This window comes from Colossoma macropomum, unplaced genomic scaffold (genome assembly GCF_904425465.1).
Source record: "Colossoma macropomum unplaced genomic scaffold, Colossoma_macropomum, whole genome shotgun sequence".
NCBI lineage: Eukaryota > Metazoa > Chordata > Actinopteri > Characiformes > Serrasalmidae > Colossoma > Colossoma macropomum.
Genome location: NW_023494800.1, coordinates 1,569,745 through 1,589,011, shown reverse-complemented (window position 1 = coordinate 1,589,011; position 19,267 = coordinate 1,569,745). Strand labels below are relative to the sequence as shown.

The following is a 19,267-nucleotide window of genomic DNA, read 5'->3' as shown; positions in this document are numbered from 1 at the left end:
TTAAGATATAAACAGAGTCATTCAGAGTGGTTTAGTGTGAAATGCTCTGTTTAAGAGAAACTTACAGTCAGAATTGTTCACAGTGGTGATGGGTGTTCCCAGTAAAGTGGCCAGTGAGTGGAAGTACAATGTAGGTGTTTCTAATAAAGTGGCAAATTAGTGGAAGCACAAGGTGGGTGTTTTCAATATTGTGGCCATATAGGGGAAGCACAAGGTGGGTGTTTATAATAAAATGGCCAGTTAGGGGAATCACAAAGTGGGTGTTTCTAATAAAGTGGCCAGTAAGTGGAAGCACAAGGTGGGTGTATCCAATAAAGTTGCCAGTGAGTGGAAGCACAAGGTGGTGTTTCTAATAAAGTGACCAGTTAGTGGAAGCACAAGACAGATGTTTCTATTAAAGTTGCCAGTTTGCAGAAGCACAAGGTCAGTGTTTCTAATAAAGTGGCCAGTGAGTGGAAGCACAAGGTGAGTGTTTCTAATAAAGTGGCCAGTTAGTGGAAGCACAAGACAGATGTTTCTATTAAAGTTGCCAGTTAGCTGAAGCACAAGGTAGGCGTTTCTAATAAAGTGGCCAGTGAGTGGAAGCACAAGATGGTGTTTCTAATAAAGTGGCCAGTTAGAGGAAGCACAAGACAGATGTTTCTATTAAAGTTGCCAGTTAGCTGAAGCACAAGGTGGGTGTTTCTAATAAAGTGGCCAGTGAGTGGAAGCACAAGGTGGGTGTTTCTAATAAAGTGGCCAGTGAGTGGAAGCACAAGGTGGGTGTTTCTAATAAAGTGGAAGTAAGTGGAAGCACAAAGTCAGGGTTTCTAATAAAGTGGCCTGTAAGTTTAAATGGATGCACCTAATAGGAAAATGCTTGTTCACAATAATCATGTATACAGAGAAACAATTAATTGCATGTGGTAAACTCAATTTGGACAATAATGCAACATTTGCTTATATTAGTGTTTGTGATGTCAGAGGAAGTTATAAACCAGTATATTAAATTTTATATGTAAACGCTTGTGTCAGCAGTGGATGCACCTTAAAGGGGAATTCCAGTATTTCTGCCTAATTAAGTGGTTAAGATATAAACAGAGTCATTCAGAGTGGTTTGGTGTGAAACGCTCTGTTCTAGAGAAACTAACCGAGTCAGAACTGTTCACAGTGGTGACTTTGTTTACATCTGAACTATGCAGTAAATAGAGTTTCCCTCATTTAGACATGCAGTTTGCACAGTGTAAATTGGTGGACATAAGCTTCCATTACTTGTGAGCTATATTAGCCTTGTAGCTCCAGAGCTAAAACTAAAAGAGCAAACTTCAGACACCAAACATGAACTATCGCTTCAATAAACCTTCACTGTTATGGGAATAACTACCCTAGAAACAGCTCTCCTACTCTAAGGAGCCTCTTGCAGGGGATGTTTCTTTATCTGGAACTCTTGCCTCCGCGGATACGTGGGCTGCCGCCTCGGCACTGCACAGCGGCTTCCTGTCTCCATGGCACAGACAAGGAGAAACTCATTTCACTCCAGCCTGCTTAGGCGCTCATCATGCATGTTGCCCTCCTACATGTTCTGCCATTCTTGCAAATCCCTCCAAAACAAATACGGAGAACCTGTAAGGTTAGTGTGGACAGAGAGGCTAAAGCAGCGCTGATATCAGGTTCCTTCAGGGCGAGAGAAGGTTCTGTGGTTTTGCGAGTGCTGTGGCGAGGTGTGGTGTGGAGTCAGTGCTGCAGTGGGAATTAATGTGGGAAGCTGGTTCAGAAGTTGCTGAAAGTCGTTAATGAACTGATTTGAACCCGACCGATATATTGGTTGGCCGATAATATCGGCAACCCACAGTTTTATCGGTATTGGTGAAAACATCGTAACTTCGCAAAATGTGCAGAGAACCAATGCAAAATAAGAACAATACAACACCAGAAACCAAAGTCACAAAGAATTCTGGGTAGCTCCACCCAATGCTAGAATATTTATATTATTTAAAGGGGAATTCCACCCATTGTTTGAAATGAGTGCATAATTTGGTGGTTAAGATGCAAACAAAGTCATTCATAGTAGTTTGGTGTGAAACGCTTCATTGTAGAGACTCAGATTTGCTAAATCTGAGAAGATTTGTTTAGGGACTATTCAGCCTCACAGTGCACTGCATGTATCCCTCCACCATGAGCGAATTTAAAATGTTTCAGACCAAAATCTTCTCAAAACAGTGTCTCAGTCATCAGGCAGTGAATTCATAACCATTTCATGTAGGAACTTTCTGTGAGGGAGCTTTTAGAGGTGGATGTCTGGTTCCTATAAGTGGAAGTAAGTGGAAGCACAAAGTCAGGGTTTCTAATAAAGTGGCCAGTAAGTTTAAATGGATGCACCTAATAGGAAAATGCTTGTTCACAATAACAGTGTATACAGAGAAACAATTAATTGCATGTGGTAAACTCAATTTAGACAATAATGCAACATTTGCTTATATTAGTGTTTGTGATGTCAGAGGAAGTTATAAACCAGTATATTAAATTTTATATGTAAACGCTTGTGTCAGCAGTGGATGCACCTTAAAGGGAATTTCAAAATTTCTGCCTACTTAAGTGGTTAAGATGTAAACAGAGTCATTCAGAGTGGTTTGGTGTGAAACGCTCTGTTCTAGAGAAACCTACCGAGTCAGAACTGTTCACAGTGGTGACTTTGTTTACATCTGAACTATGAAGTAAGTAGAGTCTAACTTTCTGTGAGGGAGCTTTTAGAGGTGGACGTCTGGTTCCTATCACCACCACTGTGAACAGTTCTGACTCTGTAAGTTTCTCTAGAACAGAGCGTTTCACACCAAACCACTCTGAACGACTCTGTTTACATCTTAATGACTAAATTATGCAGAATAAAAACAATATCAGAGCTTCTGCTGTTCACTGTGGTTTTAGAAGTGTGATTATTGATCTTTAATGTTACTGAGAGCCTGAACAAAGTACTGGTATCAGATCCGTACACAGTTTACAGATGATTCTCTTGAACTGGTTTACAGTCAGAGCTGAAACAAATTTGGGGCTTTTAACAGATCTTGAGCATTAGACTAAAATCCTTTTGCTCTGAGTGACTCTAAACCTTAAAAAATATTTATTTTATTAAAACTAATGATTGATCGTGACCAAATGTTTCAGTAGTGACTGTTTCAGTAGTGACTGTTTCAGTGACAATTTTAGCTCATTCTGAGCTCAGAAACTCAGCAGTTCATGACCAGCAAACACAGCTTTGAACAGCTGTTCACACAGAAAATCATCATATTTTACACTAAAACACTAAAAAGTGCTGAACTGCAGAAAATATGACGATTCTTAATGTTCCACACTGATTTTCAGACTGTGGGACTCATTTACTTTAAAACAATGGGATCTAACTGCTCACCATGTGGCCATGAGGGACAGGGATGCAGCCTCACTTCCTGCTCTAAGGCAGATTAAAACTCTGTGTTTTAGTAGTGACGAGCAGTTTTTGAATACGAATTCATGAATGAAATTTTCTGTTTAAAAATTGAACTCATAATAAATCTTAATCTTTCATCTTTCACTTTAAAAGAAATCAAAAAGATCCCTTCAGAAAAATTATTATTTTTATTTTGTATGTATAGTATTGTAAGTATGTACTATTTCCAGAAGTGTAAATTTAGAGGTTAGGGTTTGGGACAGACTCCTCCCAATAGAAAGAACCCTATAAATTATAATTTTGTGTATATTTAGCTGTTTACTGCCTTTATTAATGCCTTGTGTTTAAGCAAATCATAACATAATCCTTGTAAATATCTAAGATCTGAATACTTCACTTTTTTAAATAGTTACTGTGGGAGTTCCCTCCAATATGTTAAATTCAGTAAATTAACAGTAATTATGCTTTAAAATGTGCAGAAGTGTGTCTGTGTAGAGGATGTGTTAACCTATTTTCACTTAGAAAATCAAGAAGAACATGGGATTTTGCTGGGGTGCCCAAACTTGTGCATACAACTGTATTTCAGATATCAGAAGAGGAGAAAAAATTGCATCTCTAATTGAAACCAACTGGTGAAACACTGGCTCATTTGTTTATTATAATGTAGTAAATGACAATTTACTGCAACTACTGGCGCTGAAATGTGATTGATTTTGGTTTCCCAGTTTGTCTCTAAAAGGACTGTTACCCACTTTCAGTGCTACCACATGTAATAACCAAGGCGTAGGACATTTAAGGCTTTCTCAAAATGAAGAAAACAATGACTCATCATAGGAATTATTAGAAATACGGTATTGCAGCTCTGTTAGTATCGTAGGGACATGTTATGTAGTAGTTAATAAAAAGCTAATATAAGATATCAGGCTTGTTGGCTTTGTCCCAATTTAACGGTCCAAATCCTTGAACTTGTTTTAGCCACATTAGCATTTTTGAACAGCTCATTTCCTCTATCCGTTCTCTCTTTCTTAGTTTTCTTTGCAGGGATAACACACAGGCAGTAGGGTAGAGCAGGGCAGACCTTTAGGGACTTAACCGTTATCTCAGCTGAATTATTGAGTGGACAGTGAGCCAAAGGCTGTGCTGGAGCAAAGAGACAATGAGGTCTGTGTTTCTCTCTCTGACTATTTGGCTGTAGTTTTCTGTGATGACTCTTAAGGTGACTGAATAAGTGATTAACTGAAGACAGTTTTGCAGATGTTTTAGGCTCAAGATCAGCGATTATTGGTGTGAGTTTTTCTGAAGTCATGTTTTCCCACTTCCCACAAGAACTGACCCAAATGGGAACTACTGGGTCTTAGTTCTACAATAGCCAAAAGTATGTGGACACCCCTCCTCATTATTGAGGTCAGGTGTTTCAGCCACACCTGAGTGCAAGCAGGTGTATAAAATCAAGCGCATAGCCATGCAGTCTTTATAGACACACGCTGGAAGTAGAGGGTCGTACTGATGAGCTCAGTGACCTTAAACGTGGCACTGTCATAGGATGACACCTCTGACACAAGTCAGTTCATGCTAGATCTGCCCTGGTGAACTGTAAGTGTTATTATTGTAAAATGGAAGCATCCAGGACAGGAGTTGCAAACCAAAGGTTCAACAAAAATCAAACCACCTTAGGAGACACAACATTTTATGTCCGTGTTACCATCTTGGCTGTAAATGTGTCTCAGTATGTGCTGATGCACTAATATAGACTAAAAATATAATACAAATGAAAACAGTCTTACTTTGCTCTGCTTTAAGCTTCAGCTCAGCTATAGCCGCTTTTCTCGCATCTCCGGCAGGAAACTTCTCCTCAAAAGTACAATAGTTTCTTGTAAAATGTCTTGTTTGACTTTTTACAAGGCTGAAGTCACTTCTCACGCGCCAGCTTCTTGTTTGAATTCTCCTGTTACATCTTGAGGTGCTACAATGTAACTGCCGCACCGTTTAAGGTGGAACGGGGAAATTCGAACAAGAAGCTGGCGAATGAGAAACTGACTTCAGCTTCGCAACTTTTTAGTTTTTGACAGTTTCTCACTGCAGATTAAACGTGTCAGGAAACCAGCTGGAGTGATTATAAATGCAAATAAGTACCTTCGTCTGTGAATCATCAATGTCCATCTTAAATCTCTCTCTTTGCCGTTTCGTTAGCTACTAGCTAGGCGAGACTGTTGTCTGTGTTGCTATGGTGACCAGCAGTCTGTGCTGATCTTCAGGGTTAAACGGTGAATCAGCAGTTCTACATTAACTCCAGAGTTTAAGACCATTTATTGTTAAACTGTGTTGAACGATCAGCAGAGCTTTATTTTACTGTAAAGGAGGATTATTTTAATTTTACCTACAAATCAGATTCAGCTGTGAAGCTGCAACAGGGCAGTAAAAGAGCTGCATGCGGCTCCGGAGCGTTGTAATAGTGCTCAGTGGCTTAATCTTCACCTGTAAAAGTAAAGAAATTGCTGAATTGTTAGCCTCAGCTGCAAGTGTTACCAAAGTCAGAAGAGAACATTCTCAAGTACCATTAAGTCCTGATGGTATCAATCATGAGCACGTACCAAAAAGCCATGAAACTGGAACCTTCAGTACTGGACTGATGACCAATGGAAAAAGCTAGTTCTAGTTTTGTGGTGCGCAATGTTTCCGCAACTTTGTGCTGTGGAAAAACACCCTCAGTGGTCTCCAACCCTGCTCTGAGTTTATGGTCTGGATGTTCTGGTTTATGTGTTTTGAACTGGTCATTTAGTGCTGGTGTTGCTGCATCTCTGACCGAGAATATGTGTGACAAGGACACTTTGAAAACCAGTATACACATTTGCGTACTACATCTCAATATAACTGTATCTTCTGCCACAGCCTACACAGATCTCCCTCGTTATGGCTGTGTGAAATGTGTCTTTATGGTTTTTGAGTGAGTGAAAACACTCAGGAACCTTAATGAAGATTAATGAAGATGCACAGTAACTAACAGCAGGCTATCCAGAAAAAACAATGACATTAATAACCTGGACTCCATTGTGTCTTGTTATGCTCTTCATTCCTCTCTGTGTGGATACATAAATGGACAGCTAGTGTTTATCCTGGAGCTATTCCATACGAGTCCATGTTGCTCTCTGAGTGAATGACCAGTAATGCTAACACGCATCACTGAGCCCAGTTTGGCCCAACAGATCCATTTCTTCTCGCCCTCTAACCCCTCTTCTCTTCTCTTCTCTTCTCTTCTCTCATTCAATCTTCCTTTCTCTGTCAGCTTCATTGACCATATAGGAGCACGTTGTAGTTCTACATATGGAATTACACTGTTAACCCTTCAAAGCAAATGCAAATTGCCTATTCCGGCCACTTCATTAAGTCCACCTCCTTGTTTCTACTCTCACTGTCCACTTTATCAGCTCCACTGACCGTATAGTTTCACTCTGTAGTTCTACAGTTACAGACTGTAGTCCATTCTCTGGATACTTTGTTACCCTGTTCTTCAGTGGTCAGGACCCCCATAGACCCCCACAGAGCAGGTCATGTTTGGGTGGTGGATCATTCTCAGCAGTGACATTGACATGGTGGAGGTGTGTTAGTGTGTGTTGTGCTGGTCTGAGTGGATCAGACACAGCAGTGCTGCTGGAGTTTTTAAACATCTCAGTGTCACTGCTGGACTGAGAATAGTCCAGCAACCAAAAATATCCAGCCAACAGCGTCCTGTGGGCAGCGTCCTGTGACCACTGATGAAGGACTAGAGGATGACCAAGACAAACTGTGCAGCAGCAGATGAGCTATCGTCTCTGACTTTACATCTACAAGGTGGACTGAGAAGGTAGGAGTGTCTAATAGAGTGGACAGTGAGTGGACACAGTGTTTAAAAACTCCAGCAGCACTGCTGTGTCTGACCCACTCGCACCAGTGCAACACACCACCACCAATAATACCTGCTCTGTGGTGGTCCTGTGGGGGTCCTGACCATTGAAGAACAGGGTAACACAGTATGCAGAGAAACAGATGGACTACAGTCTGTAACTGTAGAACTACAAAGTGAAACTATATGGCCAGTGGAGCTGATAAAATGGACAGTGAGTGTAGAAACAAGGAGGTGGACTTAATGAAGCGGCTGGTAGGTATATGTTCTTCAGTGCTGTTGGAGAAGCATCTCAGATGGCTCCTCATGAAGGTGCTTTCATGTGTTCGATTTTATTGAAAATAGTGAATATTCTTCTGTGTGCACGTGTCCAAACTTTTCACTCCTGCTGTTTGTTGTAAGTTGACCTGTTTCTGTGTGTGTTCTCTTGCAGGCATCACCACAGTACTGACGATGACCACTCTGAGTATCAGCGCCCGTCACTCCCTCCCTAAAGTGTCCTACGCCACTGCTATGGACTGGTTCATCGCCGTCTGCTTTGCTTTTGTCTTCTCCGCCCTCATCGAGTTCGCCGCTGTCAATTATTTCTCCACTCTGCAGGCAAATCGGGAGCTTCGCCGGGCCAATGCCGCTCGAGCTACCATGGCAACGGCTGCTGGGAGCGACGGGGAAGTTGTTTCGGTAATCTTCCTCCTCCTCTTCTTCCTCATCCACTTCCTCTCACTTTAGTGCAGGCCTGGTGGCAAAGTTAATTAGGACAATAAGGCAAAAGAAATGACAGAAGTGGACACCTCCACTCCAATAACAGCTTTCCTGTTTTGATAATTGATCATTACAAAAATAGGTAACGATGTGTTTTCCATGGCAACAGGGTCCTCATCCTTAAGTCTCAGCCAGATCCATTATAAAAGGAAGGGTGAAAACATTTTGATACTTCATGAGAAAATGAACCAACCTGAAATTGGTGACACACAGCTGACTGGGGACAACAGCAGTCAGGAGGAACAATATTCCAAATTAGAGAGGACAACAGAATTCTTTCTGTGTGGGAATAATTTTCCAACTGAGGGCTGGGGGCAGTATTCCAAATGAGCACACATAGTATTTCAACTATGGGGATAGAATATTCCAACTGAAGTGGGGCAAATTTCAGACGGGGGACAGTATTCCAAATGAGGAGGAACAGTATTCCAACTGAATGGGGACTTTATTCCAACAAAAGGGGCAAAATATTCCTTCAGAGTGTGAACAATATTCCCACTGAGGGCTGAGGACAGTATTCCAAATTAGCAGGCATAGTATTTCTACTGTGGAGAAAGAATATTCCAACTAAAGGGGAGCAAAATTCAGACTGGGGCACAGGATTCCAAATGAGGAGGAACAGTATTCCAACTGAATGGGGACTTATTCCAAAAAAGGGGACGAAATATATTCTCAATGTTCTGACTAAAGAGGGGAGCTAGATTCCAATTTAGGGGGAGCAATAGTCCAAGGGCTGGGGGCAGTATTCCAAACGAGGGGGCACAGTATTCCAACCAAGGGGAAACTATATTCAGACTGAGGCGGAATGATATTTTAATTAAGGGGGAACAATATTCCAGCTGAAGGAGGACAGTATTCCTGCTCAAAGGGTAGAGAGCTTTATCTGATTGGCATTTTGACTGGGGACAACAGCATTCCAAGTGAGGGGGGCAAATTTCAGACTGGAGGACAGTATTCCAAATGAGGAAGAACAGTATTCCAACTAAATGGGGACTTTATTCCCACACAGGGCTCGGGGCAGTATTCCAAATGAGCGGCCATAGTATTTCTACTATGGAGAAAGAATATGAGGGACGAGGGGGCACAGTATTCCAACCAAGGGGAAACCATATTAAGACTGAGGCGGAAGTATATTTTTAGTTAAGGGAGAACAATTTTCCAACTGAAGGAGGACAGTATTCCAACTCAAAGGGCGGTTGTTCAGTTGAGGGGATCAAGAATCCAACTGAAGGGGCACAGTGTTCCAACTGAAGGGGACTTAACTGCAGACTCAGGGAGGCAGTATTCCAACTATGAAGGGACAGTATGTTGACTAAGGGGAAACAATATTCCATTTGAGTCTGAATAATTTCCTAACTAAGTGGGGGTGGGGGGGCAAGATTCCAATTGAGGGGGAGCAATAGTCCAGCTGAGGGAGCGCAGTATTTCTACAGAAGGGGGAGGGTATTCCAACTGAAGGGGAACAATATTCCAATTGAGGTGGGGAGGGGAGTATTACAAGTGAGGGGACACAATATTCCAATTGAAGAGGAACAATGTTCCAACTGTGGGGCAATTCTCTCCATGTCCGCCACCCCAACCCCACCCTGTTGTGTAGGGTTTGCTTCAGTGCAGCCTTTTCTTCCCCTTCATCCCTCGCTCTCTCTTTGATGAGGAGCTCACTAGACGGAAGAGACAGCCAGTGGAGTATCATTACGTAAGAAGCTCGATTAAACGCAGCACAAAGGGGGAAATGTTCAGATTGCCGCAGAGCAAAAGGCAAAACCCCGCGGTGACCTTTGGAAAAAAAACGCCACAGTGACAACGAGGGAGCGAGAGAGAGGACAGAAAGTGAGGGACATAATAAATGAATGAATGGGTGAAAGAAATGTGCAGATTTCTCTCCGTCTCCTGACGTCAGTGGGAGATCTCGTGTTGGTGTGTTTGACGCGTTGGTTTTGTATTTTGCTCACAATGCCTGCAGTAGCTAAGTTGGTGGCTGAGTTGGTGGGTGGAAAGGCCTTGCAGCTTTGTGGAGGAACAAAGAAAGTGTGGCTTACTCACTCTTCCTTAAACCCCCCACCACTTCTGCTCTATCTCCCTTTCCACCTGCTGCTGTTAGCTTAAAGTTTGGCAATAAATCAACTTTGCCTCTTACCCCAAATGTAGTCGATCAGCCAAGGCATGTTTGGTCCCTAAAGTTGGCTTCTTTAGTTTTGCACTGGAGCTCTGAGGCTGGAAGATGAAACCCCATGAATCAGCCTGGTGTTTTAACCTTCAGACAACTGTGTCGAGTTGTTTAGATGACACTTCAGCCTGAATGAAAAATCTAATCATTGTTACGTCTGTTATAAATATGCCTACTCGCATCCTAGCTGAGCTGCATCTGTCACTAGAGTGGGATTTTTCTGTTTCAGGACTAGGAATGCCTTCTATATCTGATGTATGTTGAAGCTGGGAGGAAAACAAGTTACTTTGCGGTGAATTTTTGGTGGTTGACTGTTTTTCTTTGTTAGCTTGTCAATTTAGAAGGGAGGCAGAGGATATAGGACCACTGTCGGCTCACTGTTGGCAAAGCTGATGCTCCACTGGCATTTTAACGTTTTCTGGGTGGCCCACCGATGTTTGAGCAGAGTACTCACCGTCACTCATTTTCCACTCACAGTCCAGTTTACTTATTTTACCATCTTATCTTTCTTTAGTTATACTTTAGAAATTATATTTATTAAAGAATTTTAATCAGCTCAGTGTCAGCTACATTTTAAATAAAACCATTTTATATCAGGCCTAGTCATTATTGTTTTTTCTCAGTAATTTGTAATATTTGTCTAAGTTTATTTTCTAAAATAAAAGTCTGTGTGCATTTAAAATCTGTTTGGGGAGATTAAAAGCTAGTTAGAGCTTGTATGCAGGACAGTAATCTGGGTGATCCAAGGGTGGACCAGCAGTGACAAACTGTCCGTGGAGTGCCGACCTTACCAAGCCAGCGGGCCGATATATGCTCACTGTCTGGGACATCACTACTATGAAGCCAAATACCTCATTGCAGCTGCATAATTGTAGTAACTGCTTTAAAATCATCATTAAAATTTACTGAAGCTAACGTTAGCTAATTAGCAGGCTGTCTAGATACCTAATCTCAGCTAGGCTACTTTTTTCTGACTAAAACGGTACATAAACATGTCTCTGGTGTTCATTTAGTGCTGAATAAAGGTAAAAACACTGGCCGCTTTTCCACTGTCGAGGTAAATGGTTCTCAGGGCCGTACTGGGCCGTTCCTCGCTGGTCCGGACTCGTGAGGCCGGTTATGGATTCTTTTTCCATCTGTTGTACCACTAAGTCAGAACCAGGAACCCAAGGAAACTACACAAATGAGTGGCTAACTGCTAACAGGCTAATAGCCATGCACACACCACCCACCACAAAACAAGTTTGATTCCGTCTGTCACTCAAACTCCAGTCTCTCAGCTGCTCTCATCCTTTTTATCCTCTAAACGGGGGTTATTTGAGCATCTGTTACTGAAACAGCCTGTACTGCGGTGGGTTTCACCTGTAGCAGAATAACTAGCTACATTAGCTTTAGCGTCGCCCTGCAGGGTGCAGCTCAAAGCACCACAGAAAATTTTTATTTTTCTGTCACTTCAACACCAGTCATTTGAATTTATGCTCTCAGATACGAGTCTTTATCCTGTAAACGGGTGTTTTTAATCATCGGTTCGCTAGAACTGAGCCTGCACTGGTACTGTGCACTTGCGTTAGCTTAGCCTAGCAGGCTACAGCTTAAAGCACTACAGAACAAGTTCGATTTTGTCTTTCTGTCGCTCCACCATCATTCGGTCGACTTTGCTCTCGCTGTTATAAGTTTTATCATCTATACTTGTGATAACAGAGCACCAGTTAGTCGAATTGAACCTGCACTGGGGTGTTTGGATCTCTTTAGCTATGCTAAGTTAACTAGGAGAGAGGAACGGCTAGCATTAGCTTAGCTAGGAGGCCACAGCTCCAGACACCAGAGAACAGGTTTAATATCGGCTTTCTGTCCCTCTAATCAGCCACTCGACTTCGCTTCCTCAGATTTGAGTCATTTTCATCTTAACATGTGTCAGTAAAGCTTCTGTTAGTCAGAATTGAACCTGTTCTGTAGTGAGCAGAGCTGGCAGCATGCTAGTTAAGATAATGCTTACCAGTTACTCTGTCCTGGTTATCAGCACCGTTTAATACTTAGAAATTGAAGCTTTGATGTTTATTGAATGGTGGCTCAGATAGTGAGCATGTATCTGTCCACTAGCTTGATAAGGTCGGCACCCTGCTGACCACCCTCGGACCACCCAGATTACAGTCCTGCATACAAGCTCTAACTAGTTTTTAATCTCCTCAAGCAGATTTTAAACGCACAGAGGCTTTTATTTTAGAAAATAAACTTAGACAAAAATTACAAATAACTGAGAGAAAAAAATAAAGACCAGGCCTGATATAAAATGATTTTATAGAGTGTTGCTGACGCTGTGCCGGATTAAAATTATTTACTAAACTAATTTATGTTTAAGTATAACTAAAGAAATGAAGGAAGAAAAAAAAATCTGTAAATTGGACTGTGAGTGGAAAATGAGTGATGCTAAGTGGAATTTTGTCTATTACTTTGCTTAAACACTGGTGGGCCGCCTGTAAAACGCTGAGCAAAATGCCAGTGGACCACCAGCTTTGCCATCAGTGGGCCGACAGTGGCCCACTGTCCTCTTGCTATTGGGGGGGTTAAAATGCTTTCATTTATTTTCCGTCTGTGTGATCAAACTGAACTTATTTAATTGTTTTCAAGTTTGAACTAATGCAGCAGGAAACTGTGGCACAACACCGACATAAAAATAGAACAAGTCAGCGAATAGCAACGTCATCCCACCGGTTCTGTGGACCGAAGTACGTTTAGCTAACCGTGCTGAAAAAACATTCCATACGTTTTTAAATGTTCCGTGTCAAACCGTGTCCATGTGGAAACGCCACTGGAACGGTTACCCTCTGTGCTCAGAACCATTCGGCCCTGCAGTAGAAACCCAGCTAACAGGGAACGTTCCCACAACTTTGACTAACGTTATGTAAAGGTTCTCCTAATGTTAGGAGCAAACGTTCTCACAGTAATGTCAATAGATCGTTCGGTAAACGTTATGTGACCTTGATCAAAGTTCTCACAATGTTAGTCTGAAACGTTCTCAGTGTAACGTTAAAGGAACGTTCTTTTAACGTTTTTTTTTAAATAAATAGTTTAAAGGACTGTATGCATGATGTTCTTTAGACACATATTAGGAAACATTAGTCAACTGTCTTACATCCATTTTTTGAGATGATGAGGTGCACAGTTGAAAACCGAATCCATTTTGTTCTACTGGACTTTTTTAGCTTAACCTAATATTTAATTCAATAATAGATTTGAGATAAGCTATTACTTTTCTTTTTTCTTCTTTTTTTTCTGAATGCATTTAATAAAAACTACATTAAAAACTGAAACTGCTGTTACTAGAAACAACGAGTTTTCCACAGCCTGTTTTGAGTACTGTTGCCATGGTGACGGAGATTCGGTGGTTGCAGCCAGTCTTCTCCGGTTTATTCCAGAGGAATAAAAATAAATAATTGTTGCAAATATGGTTGAGGTGACGTTCTAGGAACGTTTTCATGACTTATAAAGAACGTTCTGAGAACATTAAGAAAACTGGACAAAATAACGTTGAGGGAACATTCCAATGCAACGTTCCCACAACCAAAATGGAACGTTAGGGGAACGTTCTGAGAACGTAATTTTGTTAGCTGGGAAAGAAGCCACTGTTATCTTTATGATTTTGTTTGATGATGGAGGTAGGAGTTACACTAATGCTAGTTTGGTTGTCTTTATTAGTCTAACTGATTGGTTGACTCCACAGGGATTCCCAGTGGTTGTGCCCTAGTGCTGGGAATTGTAGTGATGAATGAAAACATGAAAGGCTTATAAAACTGTGAATTACAGCATAACACAACAACATATTAAATGGTAGTTTTATGCTGAAATTAATCTCAATCTGATTGAGTTGATTATGAGGTTTCTGACACTGTATGACACATTCTTATCTATAAACACTGACAAAAGGAACATTATCATGGCTAAAAACAGTAGCAGCAGCTTGAATTTTGTTTCACATTTCACTTAATACATTCTCAAAGCATTATTAAAAGCCTAAACTAATGTCTAAATAACCTGAAAACTATGAAAATATCATTTGTGACTGAAACACATTGAGCTTGTTATCTGCCTTGGCTACTTTTGGCTCAGAATACAGTGAAAGAGAGAAGAAAGAAAATCTCTATGTGTGAACGTCCGACTTTGCGGGCGTTTAGCCCAGGTTGAGCGCTGCCTGGTGCGCTGGTGAAAATAGCAGCAGCATTAATGCAGGCCGAGCCAGGAGCCACACGGAGATACACAGCTGACACGCAGCTCTGAAAACCTGCTCAGCCATGAAAGCCCAGTCAGAGCCGTCAGACACTGCCAGAAAAAAACACCAGAAAGCCCTTTACAGAGAGCGATCGCTCCCGTAATGCATGCCATGGAGGACTGACTGCTAGTTTGAGCCAAACCTGGTCACTGTTGTGTTTTATTTTATACTTTAAGTGATTAAGTTATTGAACAACTTCAGTTTAGTAGATAAAAGATTACTGGAGAAGGCAAAAAAATCAATAATTTACTCAATTTTCATCCTTACCCCAAATGAAGTCGATCAGTCAAGATATATTTGATTTTTTGAAGTTAGCTTCTTAAGTAATGCGGCTAATTTATCTACTAGCTCAGGGGTCGCAACCCAAATGTTAAGAAGAGCCATTTTTTCCTTTCAGCAAAATCAAACCACCTTGGAAGCCACAACACTTTATGTCCATTTTACCATCTTGGCTGTAAATATGTCTCAGTGTGTGATAATGTACTAGTATAGGCTAAAAATATAAACAAAAACACAGACTTACTTTGCTCTGCTTTAAGCTTTAGCTCAGCTATAGCTGCTTTTCTCACATCTCCAGCAGGAAACTTTTCCTCAAAAGTAGAACAGTTTCTTGTGAAATTTCTCTCAACATTCGACTTTTTACGAGGCTGAAGTCGCTTCTCATTCCCCAGCTTCTTGTTCGAATTTTCCTGTTCCACCTTAAATGGTGCCTAAAGTGCCAGAATGTAACTGCTGTGCCATTTAAGGTGGAACAGGAAAATGCGAATGAGAAGCTGGCGAATGAGAAACTGACTTCAGCTTCGTGACTTTTTAGTGTTTGTCAGTTTCTCGTTGCAGATTAAACGTATCAGGAAACCAGCTGGAGTGATTATAAACGCAAATCAGTCCATTCGTCTCCAAATTATCGATGTTCATCTTAAATCTCTCTCTTTGTCTTGTTATTAGCTATTTGCTAGGCAAGATTGTTGTTTGTGTTGCTATGGTGACCAGCAGTCTGTGCACCAGTCTTCAGGGTTAAAGGGTGAATTAGCAGTTCTCCAGTGTTTAAGACTATTTATTGTTAAAACTGTGTTAGAATGATTAGCAGAGCTTCATTTCTGTGATCTAAAAATAATTGGCACAATATTTTTTCTTGCTAAAAAAATGTCAGTATTGATGAACCCTGTGGCAAAAACCAGCACAGACCATCCTGTATTCCATGCTGGTGTAAGCTGGTTTGTGCGTGTTTGTGCTGGTGTAGTGCTGGTCTGGTGCTGGTTTAGCTGGTCGAGCAGCATCACTATACCATACCAGCATCCAAAACACAACATGTGCTGGTCTGTGCTGGTTTTTGCAGCAGGGTAATGTAGCTAACAAGTAGTGGAAGCTTATACTAGGGTGTCTCGAGTGTCTAAAGGTGGGATCCCACCTTTTTAAGGTAAACTTTACATATTTGGTTAGATACAATCAAACAGCACGTCTTTATCGTTAGCTTTCATTGTGTGTAACTTTACTAGCATTTTCTAAAAGCTAGCTGTGTTTATTTTGGTAATAGTAATGTTCAGTGCAAATTCATACTGACTTTTCATACTCATTTCTGTACATATATCTATATATATATCTATATATATATATATATATATATATATATATATTTATGATAAGCCTGGCATATTCAGTAAGATACTGTTATAGGTCCTGTATAGCTTTATTGTTCATGTCCGGAATGTAGCCAATGAGCTAAGACATATTTGCAGTCCAAAGTTTGCCTTTTTGGTTTTGCACTGGAGCTACAATACATCAAGCTAATATATCAATCCTCAAAACTGTATTAAGTAACTCAGCATCTTTTGGTAATAAACTGTTTCACATCTTAATTTGAAAACTGCAGTTGTGCACTGTGAGCTCCTGCTGGTGTGGGTTCATGGTTGTTCCTTCTCTTAAAATGGTGCACACAAATGGAAAACAGTATCAGGAGCTGTGAAACTTAAAGGTAAAATATATGCTAAAACATCTGTCTCCAAGTAAAACATAGAACGTCTTATAGAAGCTTGAGATGTTTGTGTTTAATCTGAAACAGCCAAAACACATTAATGCAAATTAGCTTATTGCTTACAAGCAATAGCGCAGTGCTAGCAAACTACCAGAATCCTCTAGGGACACTAGCAGAAGTTAGCATTATCGTTGATCTGGGTTTTTCCTTCGTCTTTCGACCAAGTTTTGACTTTTATATCCTGAATTGACAGCCTAGCATTGAAACACCTTTACAGTCTGACATTGTGCTCTATCTGTTTATCAGTGAAGTTGATAATTATTTTTATTGTTTTTGTGTGTTCAGCCTCCGTTGGACCCTGGAGGTGTGTTGAAGAAGAGGTTGAATTCTCTGTCTCAGAGGGAAACGCCCCCCCGGTTCTCCGCACCACCCCCGCCGGACTTCCGCCAGCAGGGTTCCGCTGTGCCTGCTAACGCCATGCTAGCGGGAACTAGCATCATCGATAAATACTCCCGCATCCTCTTCCCTCTGAGCTTCGGCGCCTTCAACCTGGTCTACTGGATCGTCTATCTGACCAAAGACACCATGGAGTCCAGGTAGGGCAACACAACTGCTCACCAGGGTTGAAAAGTAACGGAAGACAAGTATTCAGAATACAGAAATCAAATACCTGTGTTCAGTCCAAGTTACATTTTGCAAAGGCAGCATTCAGGATACAGTTACTGTTCATGGTGTGTTTATACTTGTCGTTGGGCTCTTTTGGTTCAGACCAAAGCAGAAAATGATGAATTGTCCATCAGGCTGAAAAAAGGAAAGATATTCTAATAAAGTAGCCAGTTAGCAGAAGAACAATGTGGGTGTGTCTAATAAAGTAGCCAGTGAGTTGAAGTACAAAGCGGATGTTTCTAAGAATGTGGCCAGTTAGTTAGGTAGGTGTTTCTAATAAAGTGGCAAGTGAGTGGAAGCACAAGGCGGGTGTTTCTAATAAAGTGGCCAATGAGTGAAAGTATAAGGTATGTGTTTCTAATATAGTGGCCAGTGAGTGGAAGTACATGGTAGGCGTTTCTAATAAAGTGACCAGTTAGTGGAAGTACATGGTAGGTGTTTCTAATAAAGTGGCAAGTGAGTGGACGCACAAGTCGGGTGTTTCTAATAAAGTGGCCAGTGAGTGGAAGTATAAGGTACGTGTTTCTAATAAAGTGGCCAATGAGTGGAAGTACATGGTAGGTGTTTCTAATAAAGTGGCAAGCGAGTGGAAGCACAAGGCGGGTGTTTCTAATAAAGTGGCAAGCGAGTGGAAGCACAAGTCGGGTGTTTCTAATAAAGTGGCCAGTGAGTGGAAGTATAAGGTACGTGTTTCTAATAAAGTGGCCAATGAGTGGAAGTATATGGTAGGTGTTTCTAATAAAGTGGCAAGTGAGTATTGATGGATGCACCTAATGGGAAAATGCTTGTTGACAAATAACAGTGTATATACAGAAAAACAATTCTCTGTGGTAAACTCAGTTTATACACTGATCACTTGCTTTTGTTAGTCTTGTTATGTTTGTGATGTCAGAGGAATTTATATAAACCAGTATATATAAACTACCATATCAAATTACACACTATACATGAAAGCCTGTGTCAGAAATGAGTGCACCTTAAAGGGCAATTCCAAAATTAATTAGATGGTTTAGATGTAAACAGAGTTATTCAGAGCGGTTCTGAGTGGTTTGGTGTGAAACGCTCTGTTCTAGATAAACTTACCGAGTCAGAATTGTTCACAGTGGTGGTGATAGGAACCAGACGTCCACCTCTAAAAGCTCCCTCACAGAAAGTTCCTACATGAAATGGTTATGAATTCACTGCCTGATGACTGAGACACTGTTTTACGATAGTTTGAGAACTTAAACTCCATTCATGGTGGAGGGATACATGCAGGGCGCTGTGAGGCAAAATAGTCCCCAAAGAAAACTTATTATTTCAGATTTTCCACTATTTTCCATCATCAACATTCCATATAAACTCAGAAGACTCGTGTAGGTTCACTGGTGGTTCTGGATAGTAAATAAAATGTCTATATTTGTGTTGTAGTCATGGCGACCCCTGGTTCCTATCAGCACCACTGTAAAGACATCTGAACCATTTCACACCAAACCACTCTGAATCTCTCTGTTTACATCTTTGAATTATGGGGGAATCTGGAAACGTCAGTGGAATTTCCCTTTGAAGTTGCAGAGTTCACCGATTAGTAAGGCATTCTGGGTACTTTTGGACAGACAGAGGATACTCTGTAGGTGTCTGAGCGTCAGAGCCTCTGAGGTTGGAGGTCTGAGCTGAGCTGAAGTGGCTGGAGCTGCTGAAAGATCTGTTACACTCATTCAGAAGGAAGAAGACTAAACAGAGCTGACAGTGTATTATCCTCCGATTACGTAACCGCTCAGAGACGGCACTGACCCGGACTCGGCGCTCACAGAACACACACCACAACCATAACCACAGCCAGATCCTCCGGTCACACTAACGCACTGACCACAGGGTGCTAATGACCACTGAGCGCGATATACAATCCTCAGAGTGACGAGAAGTTATTCTCCTAACTACAGAGGGAGAGAGAGAGAGAGAGGATGAGAGTTAAGAGAGAGAGAGAGAGAGAGGGAGAGAGAGAGTGAGAGGATGAGAGTTAAGAGAGAGAGAGAGGATGAGAGTTAAGAGAGAGAGAGAGGATGAGAGTTAAGAGAGAGAGTGAGAGAGCGAGGAAGAGAGGATGAGAGTTAAGAGAGAGAGTGAGAGAGAGAGCAAGAGAGGATGAGAGTTAAGAGAGAGAGAGAGAG

General features: G+C 41.3%; 1 protein-coding gene across 1 annotated transcript in view; it reads left to right on the top strand.

The window, feature by feature from the left end:
* gabra6b (gamma-aminobutyric acid type A receptor subunit alpha6b) overlaps positions 1–19,267 on the top strand; it is a 50,087-nt gene that overhangs the window by 16,638 nt on the left and 14,182 nt on the right. The window contains exons 8-9 of the mRNA XM_036588094.1: positions 7,717–7,964; positions 16,797–17,047. Coding sequence (XP_036443987.1) covers positions 7,717–7,964; positions 16,797–17,047 — 499 coding nt within the window. The remainder of the gene's footprint in view (positions 1–7,716; positions 7,965–16,796; positions 17,048–19,267) is intronic.